The sequence below is a fragment of the Amia ocellicauda genome, chromosome 22 (assembly GCF_036373705.1).
Source record: "Amia ocellicauda isolate fAmiCal2 chromosome 22, fAmiCal2.hap1, whole genome shotgun sequence".
Lineage (NCBI taxonomy): Eukaryota > Metazoa > Chordata > Actinopteri > Amiiformes > Amiidae > Amia > Amia ocellicauda.
In genome coordinates, this window is record NC_089871.1 from 1502446 (window position 1) to 1528737 (window position 26292).

The 26292-nt window shown below is 53.7% G+C and overlaps 3 protein-coding genes across 4 annotated transcripts; all 3 read left to right on the forward strand.

Annotated features, from left to right (window-relative positions):
- The first annotated feature begins 294 nt into the window (after positions 1-294).
- On the forward strand, positions 295-4712 carry prr11 (proline rich 11). 2 transcript variants are annotated; one of them, XM_066696231.1, is made up of 10 exons: positions 295-449; positions 1081-1223; positions 1462-1582; positions 1707-1829; positions 2068-2295; positions 2438-2536; positions 2761-2879; positions 3116-3175; positions 3381-3477; positions 3625-4712. In XM_066696231.1, the coding sequence occupies exons 1-10, from the start codon at positions 435-437 to the stop codon at positions 3691-3693; spliced, it is 1074 nt and encodes a 357-aa protein (XP_066552328.1). In that variant the 5' UTR covers positions 295-434; the 3' UTR covers positions 3694-4712. The 2 variants fall into 2 exon arrangements, with proteins under 2 accessions (XP_066552328.1, XP_066552329.1); XM_066696232.1 differs by lacking the exon at positions 295-449 and adding an exon at positions 662-760.
- An 897-nt stretch (positions 4713-5609) lies between these two features.
- smg8 (SMG8 nonsense mediated mRNA decay factor) lies at positions 5610-10665 on the forward strand. The gene is made up of 4 exons (XM_066696230.1): positions 5610-7189; positions 8183-8328; positions 8502-9380; positions 10141-10665. Exons 1-4 carry the CDS (start codon positions 5629-5631, stop codon positions 10351-10353), a joined length of 2799 nt encoding a protein of 932 aa, XP_066552327.1. The 5' UTR covers positions 5610-5628; the 3' UTR covers positions 10354-10665.
- Positions 10666-11513: 848 nt separating this feature from the next.
- gdpd1 (glycerophosphodiester phosphodiesterase domain containing 1) lies at positions 11514-21715 on the forward strand. The gene is made up of 10 exons (XM_066695511.1): positions 11514-12329; positions 14081-14123; positions 14976-15111; positions 15366-15411; positions 15979-16100; positions 16216-16305; positions 17284-17417; positions 18557-18616; positions 18715-18766; positions 18970-21715. Exons 1-10 carry the CDS (start codon positions 12194-12196, stop codon positions 19093-19095), a joined length of 945 nt encoding a protein of 314 aa, XP_066551608.1. The 5' UTR covers positions 11514-12193; the 3' UTR covers positions 19096-21715.
- Positions 21716-26292: the final 4577 nt, after the last annotated feature.

Sequence of the window (26292 nt, forward strand, 5' to 3'; positions counted from 1 at the left end):
GGCTTTTTACTGGATGGTTTGTGCAATGCAGGTGCAAAAGGCTTCCGCCGATTGGCTCACAAATATCAAAGCATTTCTCAAAGAGACGCGTTCGCCGATTGGCTGCGGCTCTGTGCCCGGTCATTGGCCAAGGCTTCAAGTATGCCTCTACTGATTGGACGGTGGGGTTCATTTTCAGATTGGTTTCTTTTACCTGCCCGCCGCTTACACATTGGGTAGCGGAAATTCTTGGCCCTCCCCTAATTATGTTAATGACCAAGTTTAGGGGGGGTAGCTGTACTGCTATTGGACGTTTATTAGAGAGTCTCTTCCTTCACAGCCTATCGGAGTCGTGAACGTCTTCTGCCCGCCAGAGGTAGTGTTAGCTGATTGGTTGGGCATCCCTGACTTTTAACTTTGAAAATAACCCGCCGCTGTTTCCTGCTCTCAGTGTCATGGCGAGGCAAATGGTATGTCTGTTCTGTTTACCTTACTTTTAATTAACTCATTAATTAGAATCGGCACAGTAGCCGCTGGTAAAGCCTAACAATTTGCAAGGAAAATAAAGTTCGCAGAAATGTCTTTTGAAACGAATGACGTTTTTTAAAAAAGCAGTTCCACGTCAGTAAGGGCGTCTGAAGTTAATTTTGCAAAACCGGCGTCGTGTTGACATGCGCAAAGCGACGAGCCTGCGATTCGGCTGCAGTTTTAATGCAAACGAAACTGATTAGATGTGAATCCTGGAGCACCATGTTTAATCCGGTTACCCACCCGCGGTTCTGTGCGTTTCCACTATTGCAATCATTCGCAATTCCTTCAGTTTAAAACGTATTATTCACTTGTATTTATTCAGGGTTGGTTGGACTGATTCAGCTAAGAAGCGGGGGGAGTACAGTTAATTTAATCAACACAGGGGGTGTGTCAAATGTGTGTGGGCAGCCGCCGTTGAAACGGGTGGGGCGTCATGTAATCAGTGGTATGTGCTTTACATGGGGATTTGTTTTTTGGATCACTGTGTTAGATTTCAAACAAAAGCAATCGAGATTTTTCTCTCCCTCCTCTCTCTCTCTCTCTCTCTCTCTCTCTCTCTCTCTCTCTCAGGTCATGAGCAGCAGCGCTCAGCAGCAGCGCAAGAAGAGGAAGCTGAACCGGAGGCGCTGGCTGCAGAAACGGCCCTGCCTGGAGGTGGCGCCACTCCCCGCTGCGCCTGCCGCCCCAGAGCCGCGGAGCACGCTGGAAGTCAGGTAACCGCCCTGCCTGGAGGAGTCGAGCCTTCAGATGTGTGTGTATGAGTAGCAGTCCAGTCTCTGTCTGTATTATTGACGCCAACAGTTTCCCTGACTTCAAATAAGAGCTGGCGCAAAGAGAAGTGTAGAATATGCTTATTAACAGTAAGGAAACTGTTAGAAATCCGCTGGGTGTTGACACTGTCGATCCCCTGAATGCCTCCCCACCTCTTTCCTGTGTGTCTCTCCCCTGCAGCCCGGTGGAGCCGCCCCCCATGGCATGTGCCAGCAATAGCAGGGTCGGGCGCTGGGGCCTGGGAGTGGTGCTGCTGACCGTGGGTGCCGTGTACCGGGGCTGGAGGAGCAGGCTGGCAGAGGTAGGTGGCAGAGCTTCTTCTAACCCACCTGGGAGGTTATTTTTGTGGGGGTTGTCGCCGTCATTGGTGCAGTTCTCCTTAGAACTTTTTTCTTCTTTCCCTTCAATCTCCCTCCCTCTGGCAGGTGTGCTCCCGGCTGCAGGACGCGCTCTTCCCGTGGCGAAGGTGCAGCCAGGAGCTGGGCGCCCTGCAGCAGCAGGTGGAGGAGCTGCAGAGGGAGCTGAGCCGGCTGCACGGCACACTGCAGGTCAGGAGACGGCACGGGGCGCTACCGTTACGCCAAGGAAGTGGTCAAACAGCTGACTCGGGCTTTAGGAAGGCAAAACCACGTGTTACGTAGTCGCACAGAAATGACAACCTGGCACTCTGTGCAGCTGTGGTCGAGGATACAAATATGACTTGAATTAGTGGCTCTTACTTCATCTGAGGTGTGACTGTGTTGGATACGGTTCATCAGACTGTTTCTTTCTCTCTCTGTGCTGCAGCTGGGTGGGGAGGTGAAGAGCCTGTCCTCTTGTTCTGGGGCCGCAGTCTGCAGTCTTCCTGTTGGGCATCTGACGGCCCCGTTGCTCCTGGCCCCTCCCCCACCTGCTCCTGCTCTGCTGGCGCCGCCTCCACCTCCACCTCCACCTCCACCTCCTCTGCCCCCTGCCGCCCTCCTGAAGAGACCCCTCCAGATCCTCAGGAAGACCCTGGCCTCCAAGACCCCTCGGGTAACGTTGTTTTTTGTTTATGTTTGTTTTTTTAATCAAACCTGGCTGCCCAGGAGCGCTACGTTCCCTAAATGTGAACATTTGCCACATCTGCGGTTCCATGGCCACGATGAGAGCCGTGTCGTTGTGTGTCGTCCTGCAGAGCCCCCCAAGGAAGAGTGACATCCCTACTGCGGTGACCCTCCGCGACCTGCAGGCGGTGAAGCTGCGGAGAGTGACCAATCCCATCCGCAAGACCAGGGTAGGCCGCCGTGACGGACACCAGCCCACTCACAGACTGGAGAGCACCTGTGTGTTCAGTCCACTCTGTTCTTCAGTTCCCAGAGGGTTTGCGCTGCTTCTGGCGTCCGCTGACACCGTTCAGAAGCTGCTGCTGCCTCCCGAGACCAAGTACATTTGAGGCCCAAGCGCTGTGTTGTGTGGACAGCAGTGTGTGTTGAAACCGTCTGTGTCCCCCCCGTGCAGGCGCCGTCCCCTGAGAAGACACGCGTCCCCCTGGTCACAGTGGATGAGCTGCAGAGGGTCAACTTGCGACCCCACCATGCCCTCGACCTGCCGCCCAAGCTGCGCATTGCCCTGGCCAGGTAAACCCCTCCCCGCACAGGCCAGCATAGCCTTCGTCCCTGTGTCGGGGGGGAGTTCAGGATACACACCGAGGACCGCCACAGTGGGGGGGCTCTAAGATTGACCTGTGATGAAGGGAAGAGGGGAAATATAGTTTTTGTGGCCACAGTGTCAGTGATGTACATGATGGTCTCTTGGGTGGTCTTTTCTCTTTCTTTTTCTGTTCCTCATGCTTTTCTCTTTCCTCTCCCTGCAGGTCGCCTGGCAAGAGCCCCCTGACTCTGCGCAGACAGCTGAAGAAGGTCAATATAGAGAGGTGAGGCCCTGCCCGGGACCCCCACACACCCGTGAGTGTGCTCAGAGCCCCCCGGGTCACACCACTCCCGGAATCTCTGCCAAAAAGTGTGGCACCTCTGCCAGGGGGCATGATTGGGTTTTTTCCTGGGGTGGTGGTTATTGATAGGCTAACTGTTCTCCTGAGAGGGAATTTCATTTGTCCCCTGCCCCCTGTGTCCTACCAGGAGCCCCGGAGGGACCCCGCTCTACGACAAGGAGAACAAGGAGACGGGCACTGGGCTCACCCCCATCATGACACAGGCACTGCGGCGCAAGTTTCAGGTACGGCCTCTGTGCTGGTGTCGCTAGTAATCGCAGATCTGTCAACAGCAGTTCTTCTGCTTCGTTCAGCCTCTGTCTGTCCCTGTCTGCTCTTTGTGGGGTTTTGGTGGTTTGTCCGCTCACTCAAGGCTCTCTCTCTGTCCGCAGATGGCTCACCCGAAAAGCCCGTCCCCCAAAGCCAGGGCCGTGAACCTGAGCTTCGATGAGCAGAACTGAAATGGCTGCTTTTATATTTAATGGTTTTAATACTCCCTCTGTGTGCTATTTTTAAATATGGAATGACCCGTGGCATGCTGGAGACCAGGGACTGTCCGAATCCCCCCCCCCCCCCCACTGCTGCTGAATCTACCAGAGGGACACGCATCGATGCACTTTTGTTTATTCTACACAGTCTGTGTCTGTCCTGTAAATAGATATCTCTGTGGAGGCCCGTGGGGAGTCCGGCTGCATTCTGGCCAACAGCTACCCGTTTTGGGAGATGGAGGCCCTGTTGTTGTTAAGACTCTCGCCTTCTGGTCTCCCCAAGAGCACAGCTGACGAGCGGCCAGGGGTGCCTCAGGGAACGGGGTGCGGACACCGTCTGTAGCCGATCTCGGGGTCTGTGCGCGAGTGCCTGGGCCTCCTGCTTTAGTCGGTCTGTGCTGCTGCTGTACAGTTTAAAAAAGAAAAACGAATGCAGAGATATTGTGAGGTCAGTATTGTTGATCAATATTATATAAGGCTGTGGAATAAGGACCATAAAAAAGCAAACCAGCACCACGGCCTCGGCACAAAACACTCACCTGTTGGCTAGCTTCACTGGCGGCACAACCTGGGCACCCGAACCACTCAACACTCCTCCAGACAGACGCGGTTAGCAGTGAATGATTTTGTGTAGCAACCGGTCTATTTAAAACTAATCCTGCATAAAAATCTCATTCACAGGCCCTGTGTTTGCTGGCAGTCTGAATAGGAAATACCTGCCAAGCTAAGCTCTGTATGCGAAGGTTCTCTAAAAGCTCGTACCTATAACCTGCTCCGTTTGCTCTTCACTCTAGCTGTGTAAAGTGTTTTGCATGGATTTTTGTATGGATTTTTTTCCTGTTGCAATACTTTTCAGTGTGTTTGTGCTAAAGCTTACCAGTACGTAATGTATATAAAGTTTACATGGCTGTCTTTGTCATCTCAACTGTAAGAAGAGCTCATTGTGTAAAGATCACACTCTGTAAACACTTACATTAAACAACATAACCAGACGTTGTGTTTGCACCCGTTTTCCTTGTGTTTTGTCGTAAGCGCAGTTGTGGGGAAGGGTTGTGTGTACAGTTGTGGTTGCAGGTGACCTTTGTTCGCTCAGAGTTCATGGAGTTTGGAGCCTGTCAGACGCATGGATTACAGAGCCCCTCCAGACCAGACCAGTCTCCTCGCAGAAACGCTTGAATCACGGGTGGTGGTGTGGAGTAGTGGTTAGGGCTCTGGAGTGGAGGGTTGTGGGCTCTGTCCCCAGGTGGGAATATACTGCTGTTGTACCCTTGAGCAAAGTACTTTACCTAGATTGCTCCAGTAAATGCCCAGCTGTGAAATGTTGTAACAGTTGTAAGTCACCCTGGATAAGGGTGTCTGCCACGAAACTGAATAATCATAATCTGCTGCTATAATAACACTTTCTCATGGTTGACTTGTAATGACACTTTCTTTCTGTCACTGTTCTAAGCTAATCGAAAATTTAAACGTAGAACAACACAATTGACATCAAAGCTAGGTTCACATCTGATCTCGCACCCCTGAACTGCCCTGGGTTCCTGAGTGTAGAGAAGCGGTGATTACTGTAGTCTGTCGTGTATAAAGGATGTCTTCGTCAGTGAAACTGTTTTCCACATGTTGTCCAGGACATTCAGCACTACTTTATTATTTACGCATACCTTTATAATGCGACTGGGCTTTTTAACAGATTAGTGTTGGACAGACAAGAAAAAATAAAGAAGCCAAAAGTGAATTCACGGCTCACCAATAAATCAGCATCACTTCACAATCTAAAGCAATGCCAATGCTTTAAAAGTGGTTATAAAGAGATGCGTCTAAAGAGGCGTGTGCGTGGTTTCCGCCCGGACACTGTTCTGGGGGCACGGAGTCACTCGACTTCCGCCTCGCCGTGTTTCGCTCTGAGTCAAGATGGCGGCGCCCATGTCGCTGGGTTCGCTGCTGCAGTCCAAGCTGGTGGAGGACCCTCTGTACCGGGACGAGGGGCTGTGCGTCCTGGGCATCTTCGGCAAGAGCGCCCTGCAGCCGGTCTCGGCCAAGGAGTCACTCGTCAACACGCTGGCAGACAAGCACGTCTTCCTGCTGTTCGGGCCGGAGGAGGAGGCGGGCAGCTCGGCTCAGGGCAGCTCGATCCGGGCTTACTATAACGAGGAGAGCCGGGTGCTGTTCCTCGTCCTCACCTCCGTCTGCGACAACCGGCAGCTGCTGCGCGCCTGCGAGGCCCTGGGCTCGGGGACCGGCCACGCCGAGGCGCATGAGCTGTGGAAGGGCTGCGAGAAGCAACACTGTCTGCAGCTGCTCTACCTGTTCTCGCTGTGCCACGTCCTGCTGCTGGTGCACCCGACCTGCGCCTTCGACGTCACCTACGACCGGCTGTTCCGAGCCCTGGACGCGCTCCGGCAGAAAGCGCTGCCGCTGCTCCGGGCCGCCATAAAGGACTGCCCGGTCTCCAAGGAGTGGAAGCTGAACTGCAGACCCTGCCCGCCACGCCTGCTCTTTGTCTTCCAGATGAACGGAGCTCTTAAGGTCGGCGGGGGCGCAGGGGGCCTCGGCTCGGCCTCCAGTGGCACAGACGCCCCAGGGGGGAACCCAGAGAAGCCCAAGAAGCACTCCCCCCGGCGGCGGCTGCAGCACGCCCTGGAGGACCAGATCTACCGCATCTTCCGCAAGAGCCGTGTCCTCACCAACCAGAGCATCAACTGCCTCTTCACGGTGCCCGCCAACCAGGCGTTTGTGTACGTGCTGCCCGGGCCCGACGAGGACCCTGTGGGCACCTTGCTGGGGCAGCTACGAGCCAACTGTGCGCTGCGGGACAGCGATGCCAGCATGTCCCTCACTGGCCCCAGGCGCTACCAGCAGATGCGCCACTCTGCCAGGCAACCCTCCTTCACCGTGGAGAGTAGTGCCAGCTCCTCGACGGGCAGCGGCCAGCTGGTGGATTGCACCCTGAAGGAGTTCCTGTGGCAGCACGTGGAGCTGGTCCTGACCAAGAAGGGCTTCGATGACAGTGTGGGTCGCAACCCCCAGCCCTCGCACTTTGAGCTGCCCAGCTACTCCAAGTGGGCGCAGGTCGCGGAGCGGCTGCACCAGGTGATGCTGGACTGCAGGGATGAGGAGCTGGCCGAGCTGGCGCTGAAGGTGCAGGGGCAGGGGCTGCTGAAGGTGCTGGAGGGCTTCCTGGACGCCGACGCCAAGTTCTCTGAGAACAGGTGCCAAAAGGCGCTGCCCCTCGCCCACAGTGCCTACCAGTCCAATCTGCCGCATAATTACACCACGACAGTGCACAAGAACCAGCTGGCCCAGGCGCTGCGCGTGTACAGCCAGCACGCCCGGGGGGTGGCCTTCCAGCGCTACGCCCTGCAGCTGCACGACGACTGTTACAAGTTCTGGAGCAACGGGCACCAGCTGTGCGAGGAGCGCAGCCTCACGGACCAGCACTGCGTTCACAAGTTCCACCAGCTGCCCAAGACAGGTCCTTCTCTGTCAGCACCTCTAGCGTAGCTAAGAAGTGGCCGAATGTAGCAGTGTGCCCAATCAGGCCACACGAGTCAGTCGCCCCAGTCTCTCCCCCTGCCCCCTGCTCATCACTTCGTTCTCACCATCCCCCCACTCTTTAGTTTGCCACAATGGCTAAAAGATTGTGGCAATGCCAGTGGTCTACATTGCAGCGGCTGCTGTGATTCTTAGCGTGTGGTGTAGTGAGGACGGGGGGGCAGGTGCATGAAACCACTGTGTTAAATAACGTCAGTGTTAAATACAGCAGGGACATTCTTAACTGAGGGCGTTGAGGCGCTTTGTACTGCGGCCTCGAGGAATACAGCTGAAGGAAAACGAGCGGGGAGCCTTAATTTGTTTTATGCATTTGGCCACAATCCCTCAGCCAACCCGGCTATTAAAGGAGAACTCCACCGAAAATCTATATTTTTCCCAGATCTTCCAGTTTTCCATGTCCAGCTCTATGTACCAGAAGAAGTACCAGAAGAATATGCCATGATGCCATATGCTAACTCTGGAGCTGCTTTGCTGGTGGTTTATCAGTGGAGTTCTCCTTTAAAGTTTATTCAATAAGTATAAAGACCTCAATATGTGGCATTGTAATCATCAATTACATAAACCTGATAGTAGCCGGTAGACAGTCATGGATATTGAGTGTGCATGCAACTGCTCACTTAAACCCCTGTAAGTGTGATGTGTCCACAGATAATGGCCAGTATGGTCTGAAAATTATTATTATTATTATTATTTTCTTGGCAGACACCCTTATCCAGGGCAACTTACAACATAAGTGCAATACAAAGTGCAAGAATACAGTACAAGGCATCAAACATTACAAATTCAAATTGACATTAAACAAAGCCAATTCAAGATAAAATAAAATGGCCAGTATAATCTGCTGGTATGCACTGTGTCGCTCTGGGCTTGTCTTGCACAGCATGTTGATACTCTGCTGTTCTGTGCTTTTAAGGGGAGAAGACAGAGATGGACCGCAACCCCCCAATACTCCACCACAACAGCAGGGGGCGCTCCACCAGCTCCTGCAACTGTGGCCGCAAGCAGGCGCAGCGTGAGGACCCCTTCGACATCAAAGCAGCCAACTACGACTTCTACCAGGTACGAGGGGCCGGACGTACAGCTGCATGTTTTTGTCTGGATTCTTCCTGAATCCCAGGGGAAGGGATTTGATCTCGATTGCATCTGTTCATCCTGCAGGGATCAATAGTGAAAACAGTGCGCTCTCTCTCTCTCTCTCTCTCTCTCTCTCTCTCTCTCTCTCTCTCTCTCAGATGTTGGAGGAGAAGTGCTGTGGTAAGCTGGAGAGAATCCATTTCCCCGTGTTCCAGCCCAGCACTCCGGACCCGGCCCCCGCCTGTGACGAGGCGGACGAGCCCCCGGAGGCCGAGGCGGGTGGGGAGGGCGAGCAACTGAAGGAGAAGGAGGCTGTGGGGCACACGCCGGGAGACAGCACCAGTCTGAGTCTGGCCCTGAGCCTGGGCCAGTCCACAGACAGCCTGGGGCCCTACGGGGGCGGCGATGGGGGCGAGGGCCAGGAGAAGAGGCCCAGTCTGGTGGACCGGCAGGCCTCCACGGTGGAGTACCTCCCAGGGATGCTACACTCCGGCTGCCCCAAGGGGCTGCTGCCTAAGTTCTCCAGCTGGTCCCTGGTCAAGCTGGGTCCCGCCAAGGCCTACAACTGCCACATCGGCCTGGAGCAGCCCGGCTTCCTCCCCAGCTCCGCCTTCCTGCTGCCCTGGGACGTGGTGATTCGCTGCCGGCCGGAGGAGGAGATGGGACTGTCGGAACCCCTGGACACGGGCTCCTCATCCTGGCCCGCCCCAAACAAGACACTGCCGGGGAAGCGGGGCGGCGCCGGGGGGCTGGGCCGGGGCCGGCGCGGCCGTGACGACGTGGCCAGGGCCTTCGTGGGGTTCGAGTACGAGGACAGCCGGGGCCGGCGCTTCCTGAGCTGTGGGCCGGACAAGGTGGTGAAGGTTCTGGGGCCCGGGGGCCCAAAGGAGCCGGCCACACGAGTCCTAAACTGCGACATGCCGCTGTACATTCCCTCCCCCGCCCAGGGCCGCGGCCTCAAGCCCCACTACGCACAGCTCACCCGTCTCTTCATCGTGGTGCCCGACGCCCCTCTGGACCTCATCCTCACCCCGCAGGTAGGGGGCGCTCCCGAGCTTCTCTCTGTTCTTCACTTCCCTCGCTCCACCTTTTTCCGTCTGTTTCATTCCCCTGGTACCGTGACGGCAGGGTGACTGTAGTGGCTGGTGTTGGTTATCAAGGGCTGGCTGGACAGACAGACCACCCTGCTGTAAGACATCTGATGTGTGAATCCACAGAACCACAGGCAATCAATCAGATGTGTATCGTATAATGGTAATAAAATAATATAGAGAAACAGGTGACGGAGATACAGAGGATCCACAGACTGAGAAGTCTCTCAGCCCCGAGAAAATCACATGCAGTATTTATATGTCGAAACCTCAAGAGCGCAAACAAAGTCTATAGATGGTGATAATTTGGAAAAATCAATAAATATGCATAAAATACTGATTAATATGCAGAACTAACAGATTATATTGGTTACTGAATAATCAACACTATAGCTGATGAGTCGATATGTCTTAACCTTTGGTCCATTTCCACCTCAGCACTGTGACCTTGTGGACGACTCTCGGACGCAACAGGCCGGTTCTTTATCGATACAGCCGTGTTGACCTTGTCCCTGAAAGTGTCCAGGCAGGGAAATCGGGTGTTTTGTGAACTTAGTGTCTCTGTCGGCTGCAGACGTCTCAGACACAGAGTTGTAGATCGATACTAGAAATTCTGACACCACCTAAACTGACCTGAGCTCAGTCCAGCTGTGTAGAGGAGGAGAGTGTAGAGCTGGGTCACCATTGTCCATCCCCACTTCTACAGATCCAGCCCGGCCCGCCCCCTTGCCCCGTCTTCCACCCGGAGCAGGTGGAGGTGGTCCTGCCCCCCGACGGCTTCTGGGTTCTCCGTTTCCCCTACGCCTACGTGACGGAGCGGGGGCCCTGCTACCCCCCCAAGGAGAACCAGCCGCTGGCCAGCTACCGGGTCCTGAGGGGCATCCTGCGAGCCAACACCGCCAGCCCAGCCCCGCAGTGACCTCCGCGTGACCTCCTGACCCGACAGGGACAGCAAGGGGCTGACGGTGAGTGGGCTCTGAGAGGGGTGGGCAGAGACTGAGCTGGTGCAAGAAGAAAAGAGAGCGCTCCGGGATCCGCGAAGACGACCGTCAGACAGAAGACCATGAGCGCCGGGGAGGACCGGCGACCGCAAATGGTAAAACGAAAGAAGAAAACCGAGTGAAGCAGCGCTGATGTTGACTTTTGTGTTGTTTTTGTATTTATTTTCTCCCCTTCCTGCTCCCTGCCCTGATCTGATTCATGTAAAATATAATCACTTTGGAGAACTGTCTCAGCTGGGTCCTGTGGCCTTTATTTCATCCGTGAAGGAGGGGTGGGGTCTCTAAAACGCAGGTTAAGAGAAAGGAAAGAAAAGACAAAAGTGCTGCGCTCAGCCCTGGTCTCAGAGCCCGTCTGTTCTGACCGGCACGATCCAGATAAGAGGAGTTCGTGCCAGCAGACTGCAGAGACACCTGCATTTCCTGTCTCCTGAGGCACGAGGTGTCCCCTAACAGAGGTCCTGGAGTGTGTGTGTGTGTGTTTGTGTGTGAGAGAGAGACAGAGACAGAGACGGGGAGTTATTTGGTGGGTGGGCAGTTTTAATCAGTAATTGGACGAAGCTGACCGGTGATCTGAGTCCCCGGCTCTCACGGGGCAAGGGTGTGATATGGGCTTCACAAACACGGTGGACAGAAACTGTACTTGAAGGACAGAAGAACAGGCACAGGCATGCATTGCTTCACACACGTGGGCGGCGGGGCGAGGCTGGCGGGGCTGCAGGTTGGTGTGCCAGGAATCCGTCTTCACAAAGCACAGACTGCAGGCTGAGCGCCGTCTCGTTCATCCAGGCAGCTCCTGACTCGTCCTGGGGAGCTGAGCATGACCTTGACGGACCATCACAAACAGCTGAGGCGGTGTGTGTGGCAGCTCCCCTGCCAGATAGCAGTTAATTCGGTTTCTACACCCATTTATATCATCCCACTGCCTAGACACTCCTCCACAGGTCTTTCACACTCCTCCACACATGCACGTGTACAACATTGTGCAAAGCGTCTCTGATCCAGCTGCGGTTGTCATTGAGGGTTTAAATTGACTATTGGTGCTATCAATGCAGAGCCATATTCCAGGAACTGGAATAACGCGTGTGTCATTGATTTTACAGAGCCTATATGATCGCCTATGAAACGCATGCATGCCCTGCAGTGCGGCGCTGCGGAAGTCTGGCCGGTGCTCTGAGCGCGTTTGTCTGATAGGAAGGCGACGTCACCGTGACGCGGGAGGGAGGCAGACCCTGCACTGGGACCATCTGTTCGGCACAGGAAAGCGAGCAATAGGCTTACAGAGCTGTGAGTCTAATTTACCGCGGCCATTCCTGTGTGTAAGGATCTTGGCTGGTGTGGGGCCTTTACCGCTGCCACCGAGGAGCGGTGAACATCCAGCCCGAAACGCAGCGGCCGGAGCCGGGCAGGGCTGTGTTGTTCCTCGGGCAGGACGCGGGTCTGAGCTGCGCATGCGCACGGCCGCAGCTGCTCCTTGAGCCGGGTTTCCAGCGCAGCGCAGCGCAGCGCCGAGGCGAGCCGGGACGGAGGGCAGGAGAGCCCGGGGCAGCAGGCGAGCTGGACAGGGTAGACGGAAGCAACACGGGAGGCAGGGACGTCAGGGGCATCAGCTCTGTCAGCATCACAGGACATTGTTCTGAAATCTGCAGCTAGCGAGCGACAGACGGACAGAGCTGCGCACCATATCTGCGCAGCTGCCGGCGCCTGTCTGTGTCTCCGTGTCGGTCGCTGCTGGGTGTCTGTCTGCTTACCGGGGAACAGATGTGTGCGACGGTATACGTGCTGTCCACCCTGGGGGGATACGTCCTCGCCTCTGCCTTGCTGCTCAAGTGCCCGTCGCTGCTGCACCGGAGGAAGCGGGAGGCTTTCCGCAGCCGACACATCTCGCACCGCGGCGGTGAGTGACCCGGCGCCGGGGGCCTGTGGGGAGAGACGAGTACCTCACCTGCACCGTCCGCATTAATGGCCATGCAGCCCTCTCCCATTTATTGTGTCAGCTTTTTCTGAAGTAAATTAATATCTCTGGTTGTATTAGTGTGTGATGATGAATCATGATTAATGTCTATATGCTTAGTGACACCTGCATTGCGAGTTGATACCCTGTTTATCCATCTCATCCGTCTCTGTACCTTTTCTTGTTTCTCTTTTTTAATTGTGCTTTGTGTTAATATTGCTCAACGCTCACTTACACGCTCGCCGTGCATTTCAATCGACACACATCCAGTCAAACATTAACCCACTGCTGAAATGTATGGGAGGGTTTGTAACTGGACTTAGACTCCTCATTTGCATCAGGAATCAATTGCAGTAACACACTCGCACGCAACCATATATTTTATTGTTTTACTGTTTATTTAATGTATCCCTAAAGAACCCCGGGTAGGTAGTTATGAGTGTATATGAACTTCCCGTTCACCTCCAGGCAACTTTCTGTTTCAGTTCTGCATCCTAATATTCACCGAGGACCTCCCCACTCAACCCTTCCCAAAAGGAGCCGAAACCATGTCTTTATTCATACATGTGCAGCTTGAAAGACAGTTGTGTGGGAAACAAACCAATCCCTGAGATGGCGAGCATTGCGCATCGCTGAAGTTCTTCCCCACGACACACCTTCCCTGTCTGTGGAAGTCTTGTTTCCCGGTGTGGGGAGTGAACGGCGCGGCCCAGGCAGCAAAACACGCACAGCCTGAGCCATAAACTGACACTGACGGACGGACCCGGGCGAGTGTCAGTCATAGCTGTGAGATAACGACTGTGGGGGCTGTGAACTTTGCCTCGGATGGGGGGAGGTCGAGGGATGTGGGTGGGAGGGCAGGAGAGGAAACCTGCCAGCCTGCCTCAGCCCCGAGTTTCCATAAGTAACAGTGACCGATCGATAGACCTGTATTTGTGACTGTGGCGACTGTCTGATGCGGGTCGGTGTCGCTGACCCGGGCGCTGTCCCCTGGGCCCGCGCTGCTCACACCGCCTGGGCTCGGATTGCCTGGGAACGGACGGGAGAGGCATCGGTGTCGGGTATCGTCGCTGTGGCTATCCGCTTTCCCCTCATCCTCTGTGCCGCTTGAGTTCTGGTTACTAAGAGAGGTGACCCAGATCCAGCCGATTGGGAGCCATGGCGCCTGCTCTGTGAAGCCAGTAGGTCATGTTGTGTTGTAACGCCCCGTGCGCTCGGCATTGACTCAGACAACATGGCACTGTCACCTGGTGCAATTAGTTCACATCGCCTGACGGTGCTGTACACTGCACGTCCTGTCTGAGGATGGACAAAGCACACAACACAACACAACAACAACAACAACATAATTCCAGGCTTTGTAGGACGTGCCAACAGAGCCATAATCGCACAGTGTGACCTTTTCTCTTGTGCCTCCCGGGCCTCGGGCTGTTATTATCCCTGGTGTTTATAAACGGCTCATCTTTAGAAATAAAGCCTCCGCAGGTGTGAATATCTCTGTGACCCCTTTGCCGCTCACATGCAGCGACTGGTGGTTAAAGCATGTGGCGCTAGGAGACCATCTGTTCCTCCAGATCGGGGGCAGGCTGGGTGCGGACCCCAGGACTGGCAGACACAGGGCAGAGAAGTGAGAGGGGCTGCAATGTCCTGCGTCCTCGCTCTCTCTCTTACTCTCTCTCACTCTTACTCCACAGGAGCTGGGGAGAACCTGGAGAACACCATGACTGCCTTCCGACAGTGAGTACTGCTAGAAACTGATTTACTCTGGATCAATGAGAACTGTATATTGTTTTAGCTTTTCTCAGGTGTGACTCTCTCCTCTCATGTGTCCAAAACGTCCGTGGTCCCCCAGTGCCGGCCCGATATACGCTGGCACAGTGCACGGTCAACAAGGGAGGACGGACGCGCTGATGGCGGCCTGCTGGTCACACACTCGTGTCCGTGGCTGTGCTTTTTGATGTGCTGAGAGGAGCGTGTGTTGTGTGTGTGTTGGGGTGGGGGGTTAAATGTAGGGCACAGTGAGGGAGGTGGCATTTCCAGGCTTGGCAGGGAGCCAGTGGCTTTTCAGAGCTCTCGTAGGCCAGCCACCATTTACCAACGCCTCACTGCGGACAGAGCCTCCGGCCCCTGTGTGGCCCCCCACCCCCCCATAGATTCCATGGGTTTGTCGTACCCCATTGACTGAGGACAATGGCACTCAACTGGGGGGACTTAATCATCTGAACCCCCAGCAGAAGGCCCCTAATAATGATTAATTAATTAATGTATACACAGTATAGGAATAGATGTAAGAACCCATGCCCCCTGCTGGAGGAATGGGGTTATTGCACTGCAGTGCCATTACAATAGACTAGGGTGACCTGGACTGTTAAAACATAAGACAGTGTCCAGTGGAGAGGAGGCCATTCGCCCCATTGTGATCGTTTGGTGTCCATTAATAACTAAGTGATCCAAGGATCCTATCCTGAGAGGCTGTGCGTCTGTGTGTGTTGATGGCGGGGGTGGGGGTGCTATGTGCGCAGTGTGTGTGTCGCTGTCCGCTCTGAGCCCCCTGTCTCTCTCTCTCCTCCCCACCTCTGTGGTTGGCAGTGCCGTGGACCTGGGCACCGACATGCTGGAGCTGGACTGTCACCTGACCAGGGACAAGCAGGTGGTGGTGTCGCATGACTCCAACCTGAAGAGGCTGACGGGGGTCTGCACCAACATCTCCGACCTGCCGTACGCCGTGAGTGTTGGCACTGCCTTGCACTGTTCACAGCCCTCCTGTGTCAAGGGGAACTGGCCTTTTGGTGTAGTGTGGTGTGGTATAGTTTACTATAGTGTGTAGGATGATGTAGTGCAGTCTAGTATGCTGTCGTGCTCTGTACTGGAAGCCTACTGTAGTGTGTTTTCGTGCACTTTACTGTCCTGTGTGGTGTATAAGCAGTTGCTGCCCTTGCAGAAGGTATTGACTGTGTTGTGCGTCTGTGTGTCCTTCAGGAGCTGCCCTCCTACCTGTGCAAACTGGACGTGTCCTTCCAGAGAGGTGAGTGTGTGCTGTACCTGGGAGCAGATACTCGGGTGAGAGGGGGTGTAGTTAAACCTCTCAATGTAAGCAACAGTGTACCTGTTGTACCTGTGTACCGTGGTGGTCCCGGGCTCTGTGTCTCAGTTGTATGTGACTGGACGCGGGTCTGAATGGACCAAGACCGCTTCCCCTTCATCTTCCTCTCCTCTCCTCGCCAGCTGCCAGAGCCTCTGACACCTTCCTGTCAGACGAGCTCTGGGTCTTTGCTTCCCGTCCCCCGGCGTACAGCTCATCCCCGACCCACATATTTTATGCCGAAGCCACTTCCCAGACAAACACTTGAGGTTTGTCCTGTGTCTTAAAGAACCAACTGAGGAAAAAGCCACTCCACACACAAAAATAAAATAAAAATTGCTTCGAAACTACTCTGCGCTCTTTCCTCCCTGCCGGTTTGTGTTCCACACCGATGAGTTTTTCCCTCCAAGCAAAAACAAACGAGCGGACCAACGCCGCCCTGCTCTTCTCCAGTTTAATAAGCCGGTAAAGCTGGCGCAGATTGACAGCTGATCTCCTGTCTGTCGGCAGAGTGCTGCTGCGAGGGCGGGGAGGACAAGCGCTTCCCCCTGCTGCAGGACGTGTTCCAGGCCTTCCCCACCACGCCCATCAACGTGGACATCAAGGTCAACGACGACGCGCTCATCAGGAAGGTCTGTGCCGAGTGCCTGGCGCTCTCTGTCGCTGCTCTCATGTGCCGTGTCTCCGTTCTGGCTCCGATGTGCCCAGTCTTCGGTGAGGGTCTGTAATACCCGGCTTCTCCTGCAGGTGTCCGAGCTGGTGACCAAGTTCGACCGGGAGGATCTGACGGTCTGGGGCAACGCCAGCAACCAGATCGTGCAGAAGTGCTACAAGGAGGTAAGACCCACCTGACGCCAGCTCTCACACGGGCCTCAGTGTCTATAGATGGGACTAATTAGGAAGAATCAATGAATATGCATTAAATACTGATTAATATGCAAGACTAACAGGTTATATAGGCTACTGAATGATCAACAATACAGCTAATGAGTCATACCCTCTGGTCCATTTCCACCTCAGCACTGCTGTGACTTTGTGGATGACTCAGCTGCACAGATAACGAACCGGCCTGTTCTGTCCATGTTGACCTCGCCCCTGAGAGTGTCCATGCAGGGAAATCGCGTGTTTTGAGAACTGAGTGTCTCTGTTGGCTGGCCTGTATGAGCCGCAATGGATTCATCGGGATCAGTTCAATATAGTTACTGACCAATACTAGAGATTCTCGCATGCGTTTCATTGTGGGGGGGGCACAAATCAAGTGATAAACAACCTCCCAGCAGAGTCCTGTGCTCCAGTCTGAACTAAGGGCTAATGTCACCTTGTTCCACGAAACGCTCGCTCTGAAACCGATCCCAGGAGCCAGCGGTACTTAACCCCCGCAGCGCCGCACACTTCAAAGCTGCGGGAGAGAGAGTCTGTCAGCTGCAGCCTCCAGCCTGGAGGGCCGCCAGGGGGGGCCGTAGGGGTATAGCGTTTCTGCGCTGAAGCCCTGCCAAGGTGAAATCGGGGCACTGCAACAACTGCTATCTGTTGATGAGAAGCACAGCCCCTGTGAGCGGGCCGCCTGGATCTGCTCCGGATTAGGTGACCGGCACCAGGGGACTGAAGCTCGGCTCTCTGCTCGGAGGTCAGCCCGGGACACCAGGCTCCGTCCTCGGGGTCGGCCCCCCAGATCGGCGGACCCCAGCAGATGTGTGTGAGTGTGTAGTGTGTGTGAGAAAGTGTGTGTGTCAGTGTGTAGTGAGTGAGTGTGTGTGGTGTGGTGTAGTGTGTGTGAGTTCGTGTGTGACCTGCTCTCCTGTGCCGTCCTGGCAGAACCCGCGAATCCCGATCCTGTTCAGCCTGAAGAGGGTCCTGCTGTTAGTGGGGCTGTTCTACACTGGCCTGCTGCCCTTCGTGCCCCTGAAGGAGCAGTTCCTGGAGATCCCCATGCCCTCCATCATCACCAAGTGAGTCTTTAGTCTTTAGAGTCCTTGTGAACCACAGCGCCGCAGCCATCCATTACCTGCTGTTTTTGTTCAAACCCTTTGTTAATGCTCAGTAAGCCTTGTAGAGGTGAAACAGGCTCTCGTGCCCGTCTCCCCGCGCTCTCTCGGGCCCCACGCTGCGTGTGTCACAGAGCAGGTTGCAGATTATCCTACAGATACGTGTGCCCTGCACTCACAGCTGGCTCACGGCCCTGTTAAGCTGAAGCATGTGACCCTCGCCACTCCGGCTGTTTCGTGTGCCGTCGATTGAACCGTGCCAGAGAGAGTGTGAGGCTGTGTGTATCGGCCTCGGTGTCCGTCTGGTTTATATGACGGAGCGCTCAATTCCTGCATCTGTTTGATCTTCTTGCCACACGTAGCACTGGTTAAAGTCCCAGCCTGGCGTGAGGCGTTCCATCCTGGTGTGTAGGAAGTGCGCGGCACGAGGAGTGACACGGATACTTTTCCCCATCCCGCTTCCTGTTTTAGAAAGTCTGTCTAGGAAGCCGTGTTCGTATTTTAAAAGCACGTTGAATAGCCACGCCACGAGAGACGAGGGCTGGGGAAAGACAAATAAGACGGGCAACTGGGAGGAGACATTCAAACTTGGAAGTGTGCATAACAGGTCCTGTCGGGTAATTGGTGAAATGTATGAATATTCAGCCCTGTGTGAAATGGACCCTGGGCTCGTTAGGTAAACACTTCCTAATCCGCTTTGAGTCGCCCCCCCGCGGGTGCTCGTTAAGAAGCGGGCGCAGATGAAGTTCATTAAAACGATGGGAACAAGGAGGTCTCTGTGCCGCTGTTTCCCAAATAGTCATAAATTGTAAATAGTGTTTCAAATTAACAGAACGCCTGCCAGATTCCCCCACATCATATTTTAAAGTGAACAAAATACTAATCAAGTAAATAAATAAAAATCGCCAATCATTTCATGTCTGATTCCCGCCCTGGAGTGGTCTCTCCTGCGCCTCTCTGAGGGTGAGGGGGGGGACCCGGATCCGTGTGTTTCCAGCCCCTCCCCCATCAGAGCTGCCAGGAAGGTTCGTTTTTACATTTTATTTGTATGTGAACCTGGTCAGCTGCTAGTGTGCCCGTGCTGACCTCCTCTCTCCCTCCAGGCTGAAAGACCCCCGTCGGATGAGCAGGAGTCAGCGGTTCATCACCTGGTTGGCCGACACGTGAGTGCCCCCCGCTGTGCGTCTGTGTGTGTGTGGCATTCTCCTGCTGTGTAAGGAGGTGTAGTCCAGCTCTCCACGCCCGCTCTCTGTCTCCGCAGGCTGCTGATGAGGAAGGCTCTGTTTGACCACCTGACGGCCCGTGGCATACAGGTAAGAGCCACACCTGTCTCTGGCCCCGCCCCTTCCTGTGAGGTCACAGGTTGCACAACTCGGAGAAGGAACGGAGCAGTGGACAGCCGAGGGACAGGCACCGAACAGCACCACAGTTGTATTGGTGGGGGGGGAGACTGGCACAGATATGGAAGCACTGGGTGTGTCGGGAGGGGGGCTCTGACTCGTGTCCCTCTCCGCAGGTGTATGTGTGGGTGCTGAACGACGAGGAGGACTTCCAGAGGGCCTTCGCGCTGGGCGCCACAGGCGTCATGACCGACTACCCCACCAAGCTGAAGGAGTTCATCGAGAAGAACGGGCACAGCTAGGCCCCGCCCCGTCCTGCCCCGCAACACCCCCCCAGCCCAGAACCTCCTTCATCCGTCTCCGTGGTGCGACCCGGTGGCCCGACAGACAGCCGCCCGTGTCTGAACTTCACCAGCAGTGTGTTAGCCTGGGCAGACACGGGGGCGACCGGTCTCCACCACAGCCCGACTGGATCAGTGTTTTGCCTCCATTGGTCTAAATAACGAACTGTGTGGTGGACGACAGGACTGAGTGCCCCCCCTGCCAGCGCCATCTTTCCCCATGTGCCCAGCAAAAAAGGGCCAGACTGCCCAAGATTCCCGAGTGTATATACATGTATATAGTCATGCTCGCCACAGTACCGCTGCTGTGGGGTTATCTGGCCCTGTCCATAACCGCCAACCTAGAGTCTTAACAGGGACCAGGGCTGGTCTCCAGGGCTGTCCAAGGCTGTTTATTTGGGTTTTTTTCCAAGATGAGCACAAGGTGGAGTTTGAAAAGCATCTGAGAGGTTTCCTAGGACCCCCAGATCCTCCACACGGACATCATCGTCGGCACCGCGGTGAAGAGCGCTGTGTTAATCTGGGAGCAGACGGGGGAGCCCCCCAGCAGAGCAACACACACCCCGCAGGAAGCCCAGGCGACTCAGATCGGACACTGTGAAGGGACAGACGTGATGTAGTGAAATGCAGGCCGTTTGTGAGGATTAGAGGATTAGAGGAGTGACGCTGTGTGTAAGAGCTGGGGGGCGCATAGGGCAGATCAGAGTTGGGGGGGGCAGGATTGCGGGTAACCGGCAACGAAGGGGCGTCCGGGGTGACATCGCTGTGAGTAGAGACTCCGGTTGTGTGTCTGGTGTTTCAGTGTCTCACGTCATTGTTCTTCATCTGCTTTTTAATTGTTTCACGTTGTGTTTTAAATGAAAGTATTTGAAAGATCGCAGGTCTGAGTTCTGTCTTGTTGTTGTTGTTGTGGTTGGTTTTATTTTTTAAATCCCTATTTTAAGAAGTAGTTTAACCGTTTGCTGCAGACTGTTAAACTCAAGTGCATTCAAAATATTGGATACTTCTCTGTGGAGTCGTGTAGGCTGAGGTTCAGAGCCAAGATGTACAATACAGGTGACTACATAATGTGTGTGTGCGTGTGTGTGCATGTGTGACTCAGTGAGAGTGTGTGTGTGCGATTGTGCAGGTTTTCTATTGCTCAACACTGAGGCCCGTGTCTGCACTGACCCTGAGAGTCTCCCTGTGGGCCCACTTTCTCTCAGCTGCCCCAGCAGCCTCCCCCTCTCAGGTGACGTACAGTCGGACACTCGCTGCTTCCTCTGAAGCCCCTGAGCTCTAGAACAAGAACCCTGATGGCTTCTCTTCATCCAAGTGAATCAAGAACACGCTACCCTACCTGTGACCGAACACAGAACCTGTGGGCTTCACTACTATGCCCTCTTAAGCATTATTTGGCAGTGTGACACGCAGCTCCTGTGCATAGAAGTGACACTATTCCTACAATGCGCACATCATTTGAAAGCTTATTCTCTTGGCCTCCAGCGCGTCTCATTCTCAAACACATCCGATTCACAGTGTCCGTGTCGCCCACCATCATTCAGAGCCTGGGGGGGAAACGCACAGTGTGCTCCGGGGTGGTCTTATTCAGACGGTCACAGATCACTCAGTTTTGATCAGGATTTCTTTGCAAATTGGCTTGTTTTGTTCAGAACAACCTAACGATTAATCCAGTATATAGTATTTCATGTTCTATCAAACACAGAGAAGTTCAGATCCAATTATGTAAAATCGTTGTGTATTAGTACACTGTGAACAGAGTTTTCCATCTTGACATGTTGAGCTCTCTACGGGTGTGTGTTGCTTCTACCAAAACGTGGATGGTCTTGTTTTGATCAGTAGACTGGTTCCAGAATAGGGTACCAGAGGGGTTTGTCCACTTAAGAGGTTACATTTTCTTAAACAAAACGATTCCATGATTTATTTTTTATCTCCCAATTGTTTATTTGTTCTATGCTTTAATTTCAGAGTACATTTGAGACATTCAACTGTGTAAATTTCAATAAAAACTGGAAAAATGTAGGTGGTCTAACACTTTTGACCGGTACTGTGTATATATTCCAACTGAGCCTCCAGCTAATTGAATTGAATCCCTAACAACATAGCGTTTATGTGTTATTGTCTCCTAGAACGTTTCAAGTTCATGAAGTCTGAGACAGGTGGCTGAAAATCTTGAACCACTGGATTTGTGAGAGTACTGGGAGACAAATCCATTAAGGAAACGGAAGTTGTAGTCTGACTAGGATCTCGGCTTCAATGCGAACAAAACGGCTCCCCAGGCCTGACGCCGGCCTCCACGCAGAGCTGTCCGCTGTCTGGCAACGCGACCATCCTGACACTCGGGGGTCTCGCTGTAACCGGGGGAATGCTGGGAACTCGGACACCCCCAGCGAGCCGCCCTGTCCATCTCTCGTCGGTGTTCAGCCACGCTTGGCTCGTCGTACGGAGCCGCAGTCTTTCACCGCAGTAGTGTGCACAAACACAAACCCGAACACGTCTTATACATGTACGCAGTCTGTATCGGCGAGGCATAACGCAAATTGATTAGTACTGAAGCTGTAAATAAACGTTTTAAACTCTGCTTTGCTTCCGTGATGTGATTCGCCGTTCACACCCTGACTGGTCCGGTGCAGCGCTCTGTCGCCACAGTGTGAACCTCACACGGCCTTGTGCCTAACCCTGCACACAGACTTTCATGACAACATGTTTCATAGATGTATTTCTTTGTTTCCCTCAAACGAGAGAGGCGTGTTTTGTTACAGGCCCGTGGAAGATTGCCTGACCTCTGTGCCCTCCTGCTCGGTTTACAAAGGGGAGCTGCTGATGAAGGACCGGATGAGTGGCCAGGCCAGGTCAGATGGCTGACCTGGGGTCCAGCAGGTTGGAATCACCTGTCTGTGCCATAAGCACGTGTGTCACGTCAAAGCCACGCATCTTCAAACTATCCTGGGGAGGATTGTATTATTGTCTTTAAAAAAACAACTTCTCAAATATTCATATAATTTGGGAGTAGGCTGTCCACACTTCATAGGCACTGTCCAGAGTTTATAGGTAGTGTTCAGCAAGATAACAAGTGTTTCCATGAATCAGACGGCCAGCGTGTACACACAATAAGGGACAGTTAATATCCCCAACCCTGAAGCCAGAAGCTGTAGTTAGCACCCACTTGCTTTTTCTGATCATTCAATGATATATTTGATATTTCAATTGCATCCTCTTCAACATGAATAAACGGTTCTATAAAATGCTGTTGTTGCTTAGTGCATCACCCCGCCATCAGAGGGCGGCATTGGCTGTGTTTTGTTTTCTCAAGGGAGATGAGAGCCGGGGCTGTTACTTCACTGGGTCTGGCAAACGCAGACATCAGTCGCCTTTTCCAAGTAGTTCTGACCTGCACCAAACCCGAGTCACATGACCCGGCCTGTGGCACAAAGAATACTTTATGAAATAGTTTTACTTCCATTGAAAGCTTTACCTAGTCTTGCAAAATGTGTTAAGATCCCTGAGACACTGTAGACAGCACATTAAAAATATATAATTACCATTAACATTATATGTAAAGTGGCATTTAAAGGCTATTTCATTAATTCTTGAACCAAGATGTTTGAAAATATGAATGACAATCGATAATATTTCTCCAGCCTTTAGATGGAGACTCGGATGAGTCAAGGGAGGAGAACGAGGAGGAGAGTCTTCTCTTCAGACTGAGATGTTCTCTGTGTTCAATGTTTTGAATAATCAACAAGTTATCAGGTAGCAGCTATAAAAACATGAATATGAAAGTGTTAGATAAGTCACCTGAATAAATAATGATATTAATTAAGTAACTGTGAGCTGCTGTTGGAACAAAAACCAGCAGGGTTGGGATCCCCTGCTCTAAATGGTGTCAGCACAGTATTGACCCCCCAGTTACCCAAAGTCAAGATCCGACTCCTCTCCAGCCATGGCCAACAGGCTGCGACATGTTTTGTGGCGCTTGATATTTCAATGGGCTTCAAAATAACCATACAAACCTGGATTTTTGCAGGAATAAAAACACAGATGTTTCCAATCGGATCTCCGCGTATGCACAGATGCGTTTAATGCATGTCAATGCAAGAGTTAAATAACATATTTTGCATTTTGTTCAAGGTGTTTTGGAGATGAACTGGGGCGGGAATGTGATTTCAAATGTATTTGCACAGCAGACACGCAGATGCAGTCTGTTGTCCAAGTGTGTCTGGGTTTGGTTCTGCGCAGGCCGCTGCAGCCCCTGACCAGATGACCAGCGCCGCAGCTGCAGGGAGATGGCTGTCCGGGCTGTGATTGGCTGCCTGCGCCAGCGCTGCACGAAGAGCGCAGTGTTGCTATGCCGGATCGCGGTCTGTGTTGGTGGGCGCCGCTGTCAATCATCCTGTAGGCGGAACCGTGCGAGGAGCCGCTGCAGCAGAGAGAGAGAGAGAGAGAGAGAGAGAGAGAGTTGGCATCGAGAGGAATGCGAAGGATTTGCGCTCCATAAAGTTGGCATTCCCAGGAGGGGAAAGCACAGCTGCTGACCAGCGCATACATTTTATTTTTTTAATTCCAAGGTAAACGCGTTGCGAATGTTCATTGTCGTTATTTAGGAGTTGGAACGCGGCGCCGGGGCTGCTGTGACGTCAGGCCGCTGTGTGCGGGGCGCTGCGGTGCCGGTGGGTGCGTGGGTGTTCGGGGCACCGTTGCCATCGTTACCGGTGCGGGCGGTGCGGCACAGGGGCTCTGCGGTGCAGCTGGACGAGGACAGCGGTAGATACATGCGTGCGCGTATCGGGGACAGCAGTGCAGACAGACAGCGCAGCCGCTGCATTAGACCGGGGCGACTTGGGATCTTGATGTGAGTATGTGTGTGTGTGTGTGTGTGTTGGGGGTGTGTGTGTTGGGGGTGTGTGTGTGTGTGTGTGTGTGTGTGTGTGTGTGTGTTGTGTGTTGGGGGTGTGTGTGTGTGTGTGTGTTGTGTGTTGGGGGTGTGTGTGTTGGGGGTGTGTGTGTGTGTGTGTGTGTGTGTGTGTTGTGTGTTGGGGGTGTGTGTGTGTGTTGGGGGTGTGTGTGTGTGTGTGTGTCTGTGTGTTGTGTGTTGGGGGTGTGTGTGTGTGTTGTGTGTTGGGGGTGTGTGTGTGTGTGTCTGTGTGTGTCTGTGTGTGTCTGTGTGTGTGTGTGTGTGTGTGTGTGTGTGTGTGCGTGTGTGTGTGTTTGCGCAGGAGAGGGAGCGTCCTGTCAGTGTTGTTGTTGTTGTGTGGCTGCCGCTGCTGGCTGCGCATTAAATGGTGCCGACAGGCTAACAGACCCGGTAGCGTCGCGCTGTCAGGGGTTTGTTTGAACTGGTTTTGCACTTGGGGGGCTGGAATGAGCCGCAGACGTGATGCGCACAGCTGGCTCAGTGTCTGTGCGTGAGGAGGAGGCCACTGGCTTTGTTTTTGTTATTTCTCTTGACGTAGACGAGCCCCTCAATCAGTTGATCGATCGATCAATCAATCAGCTAGTGAATTATCCGATCAGATTCTTCATGCAGATTGCACGGTGAGCCCATCTGCTGTGAATGAAGTTGCAGTGTGGCATGCTTTGGGGGGGTATACACCGTTAATGAATCTGACGCTTGCAGGTGTCTGGCATTATTAGGATAAACGTAGCGCAGAACTGGTAGCTGGAGCCACTTTTTCACCTGTCAGATGCCCCTGGATTAGAGGCTGCTGAGGCTTCGTGCTACAGTGGGGCAGATCTGTTGCTCGCTTGTGATGTGAGAGTCGCATTATCAGCTTCTGTGGCAGATTGCGCGTTTTTCTTCTTCCTGAAAGGTGGATTCAGGAAAGACGCAGCTCAGAAGCAGGCCTGCTCAGAGCTGCTCCAGTGACAGCCTCACTGGGAAGCCCCTGGATGTGGCCTGGCAGGGCTCTGGCAGAGCAGGCTGGCATAGCAGAGCTGGTACCTTTGCAGTGGGCTGCAGCCGGTTTATCGTTGATTTGGTTAACAGATGTGCTGCTGGCACCCACATGATGAACTCCACCTGTCTTGCTGTCTGTTGGAGAACCGAGGGACATGATCTGCCAGACTTGCCTTCTCTTTTCACATGTTGAAAATGTTTGAGTGCAAAGAAAGTGCTATAGCCGTGAATTGACGTGTGTAGATAGGAGAGAAAGCAGTGCCAGCTGGTCGTGGACAGTTAGGACAGTGAGCAGACATTGACAGGTGTCCAGCTCACTTCCTGGGTGTGGTCCTCTGCCCTCGGCCCGGAGCTGCGAGACACGATGGTGACTGACCTGTCTGGATCAGAATCTGTTGGGATGGTGTTGTCTAATGGGGGGGGAAGCTCTGGTGGAGTCCAGCTCAGCAGCAGCAATGTGGAGCGGGGAAGCGCCGTGACGCATGCTCCTCCTGAGCCCCCGAGGGAGAGGCAGTCTCCTGTGGGAGGGACGCAGTGCTCTACACCTGTGGCTCTCCACCCTGGTCCTGGGAACCCAGGGGCCCAATGATTTTAGTTCCCATCCTTCTCTCAATTACTGAACTGGACCACTAATAATCTGCCAAATCTGAATTCAATTAGGTCACAGGCCAGTGGGACCCCAGGACTAGGGTTGAGAACCGCTGCTTACAATGCCTCACATTATCTTTGCCCCCTTGCTGTATTGAGGGGGGGGTTGGATTCCTCTGCAGGGCCCCTGTCTGTCCCCCTGGCCCCCCCACCGCCAGCCCAGTTCGACTCCGAGTCTCTGCTCTCTGTCAGATGAGCGGAGGAGGAGAAGGCCGGTGGCGCTGAGCCATTTGTGCAGTGTTGCGGACAGATTCCTGCCCCACATACAGCGGGGAGGCACCATGTGACTGATAGTGCCCTGGTACACACACACACGTACACACATGCGCCCCCGGTTTCTGCCCGGCTCTACAGAAAGAGTTGAGGGGCAGTTCGGCTCATCCCAAACGGACCTGCAGGCCGACTGTTGGCAGCCCTCCTGCCCGTCCTCTGGCGGGGCCCCGGAGCTTCCTGGGGGAAGGAGGCGGTGTGTGAGCTGTTTTCCTCACTGCCGTCTCCCTTGTTTTGGGCTGATGTGTCATCGCAGATTTTCTATGAATATAACTGCGTCAGCATTCACTACTATTGCAAAACATGTATTATTATGATTCAGAGCAATTGAAAATGAAGTTATT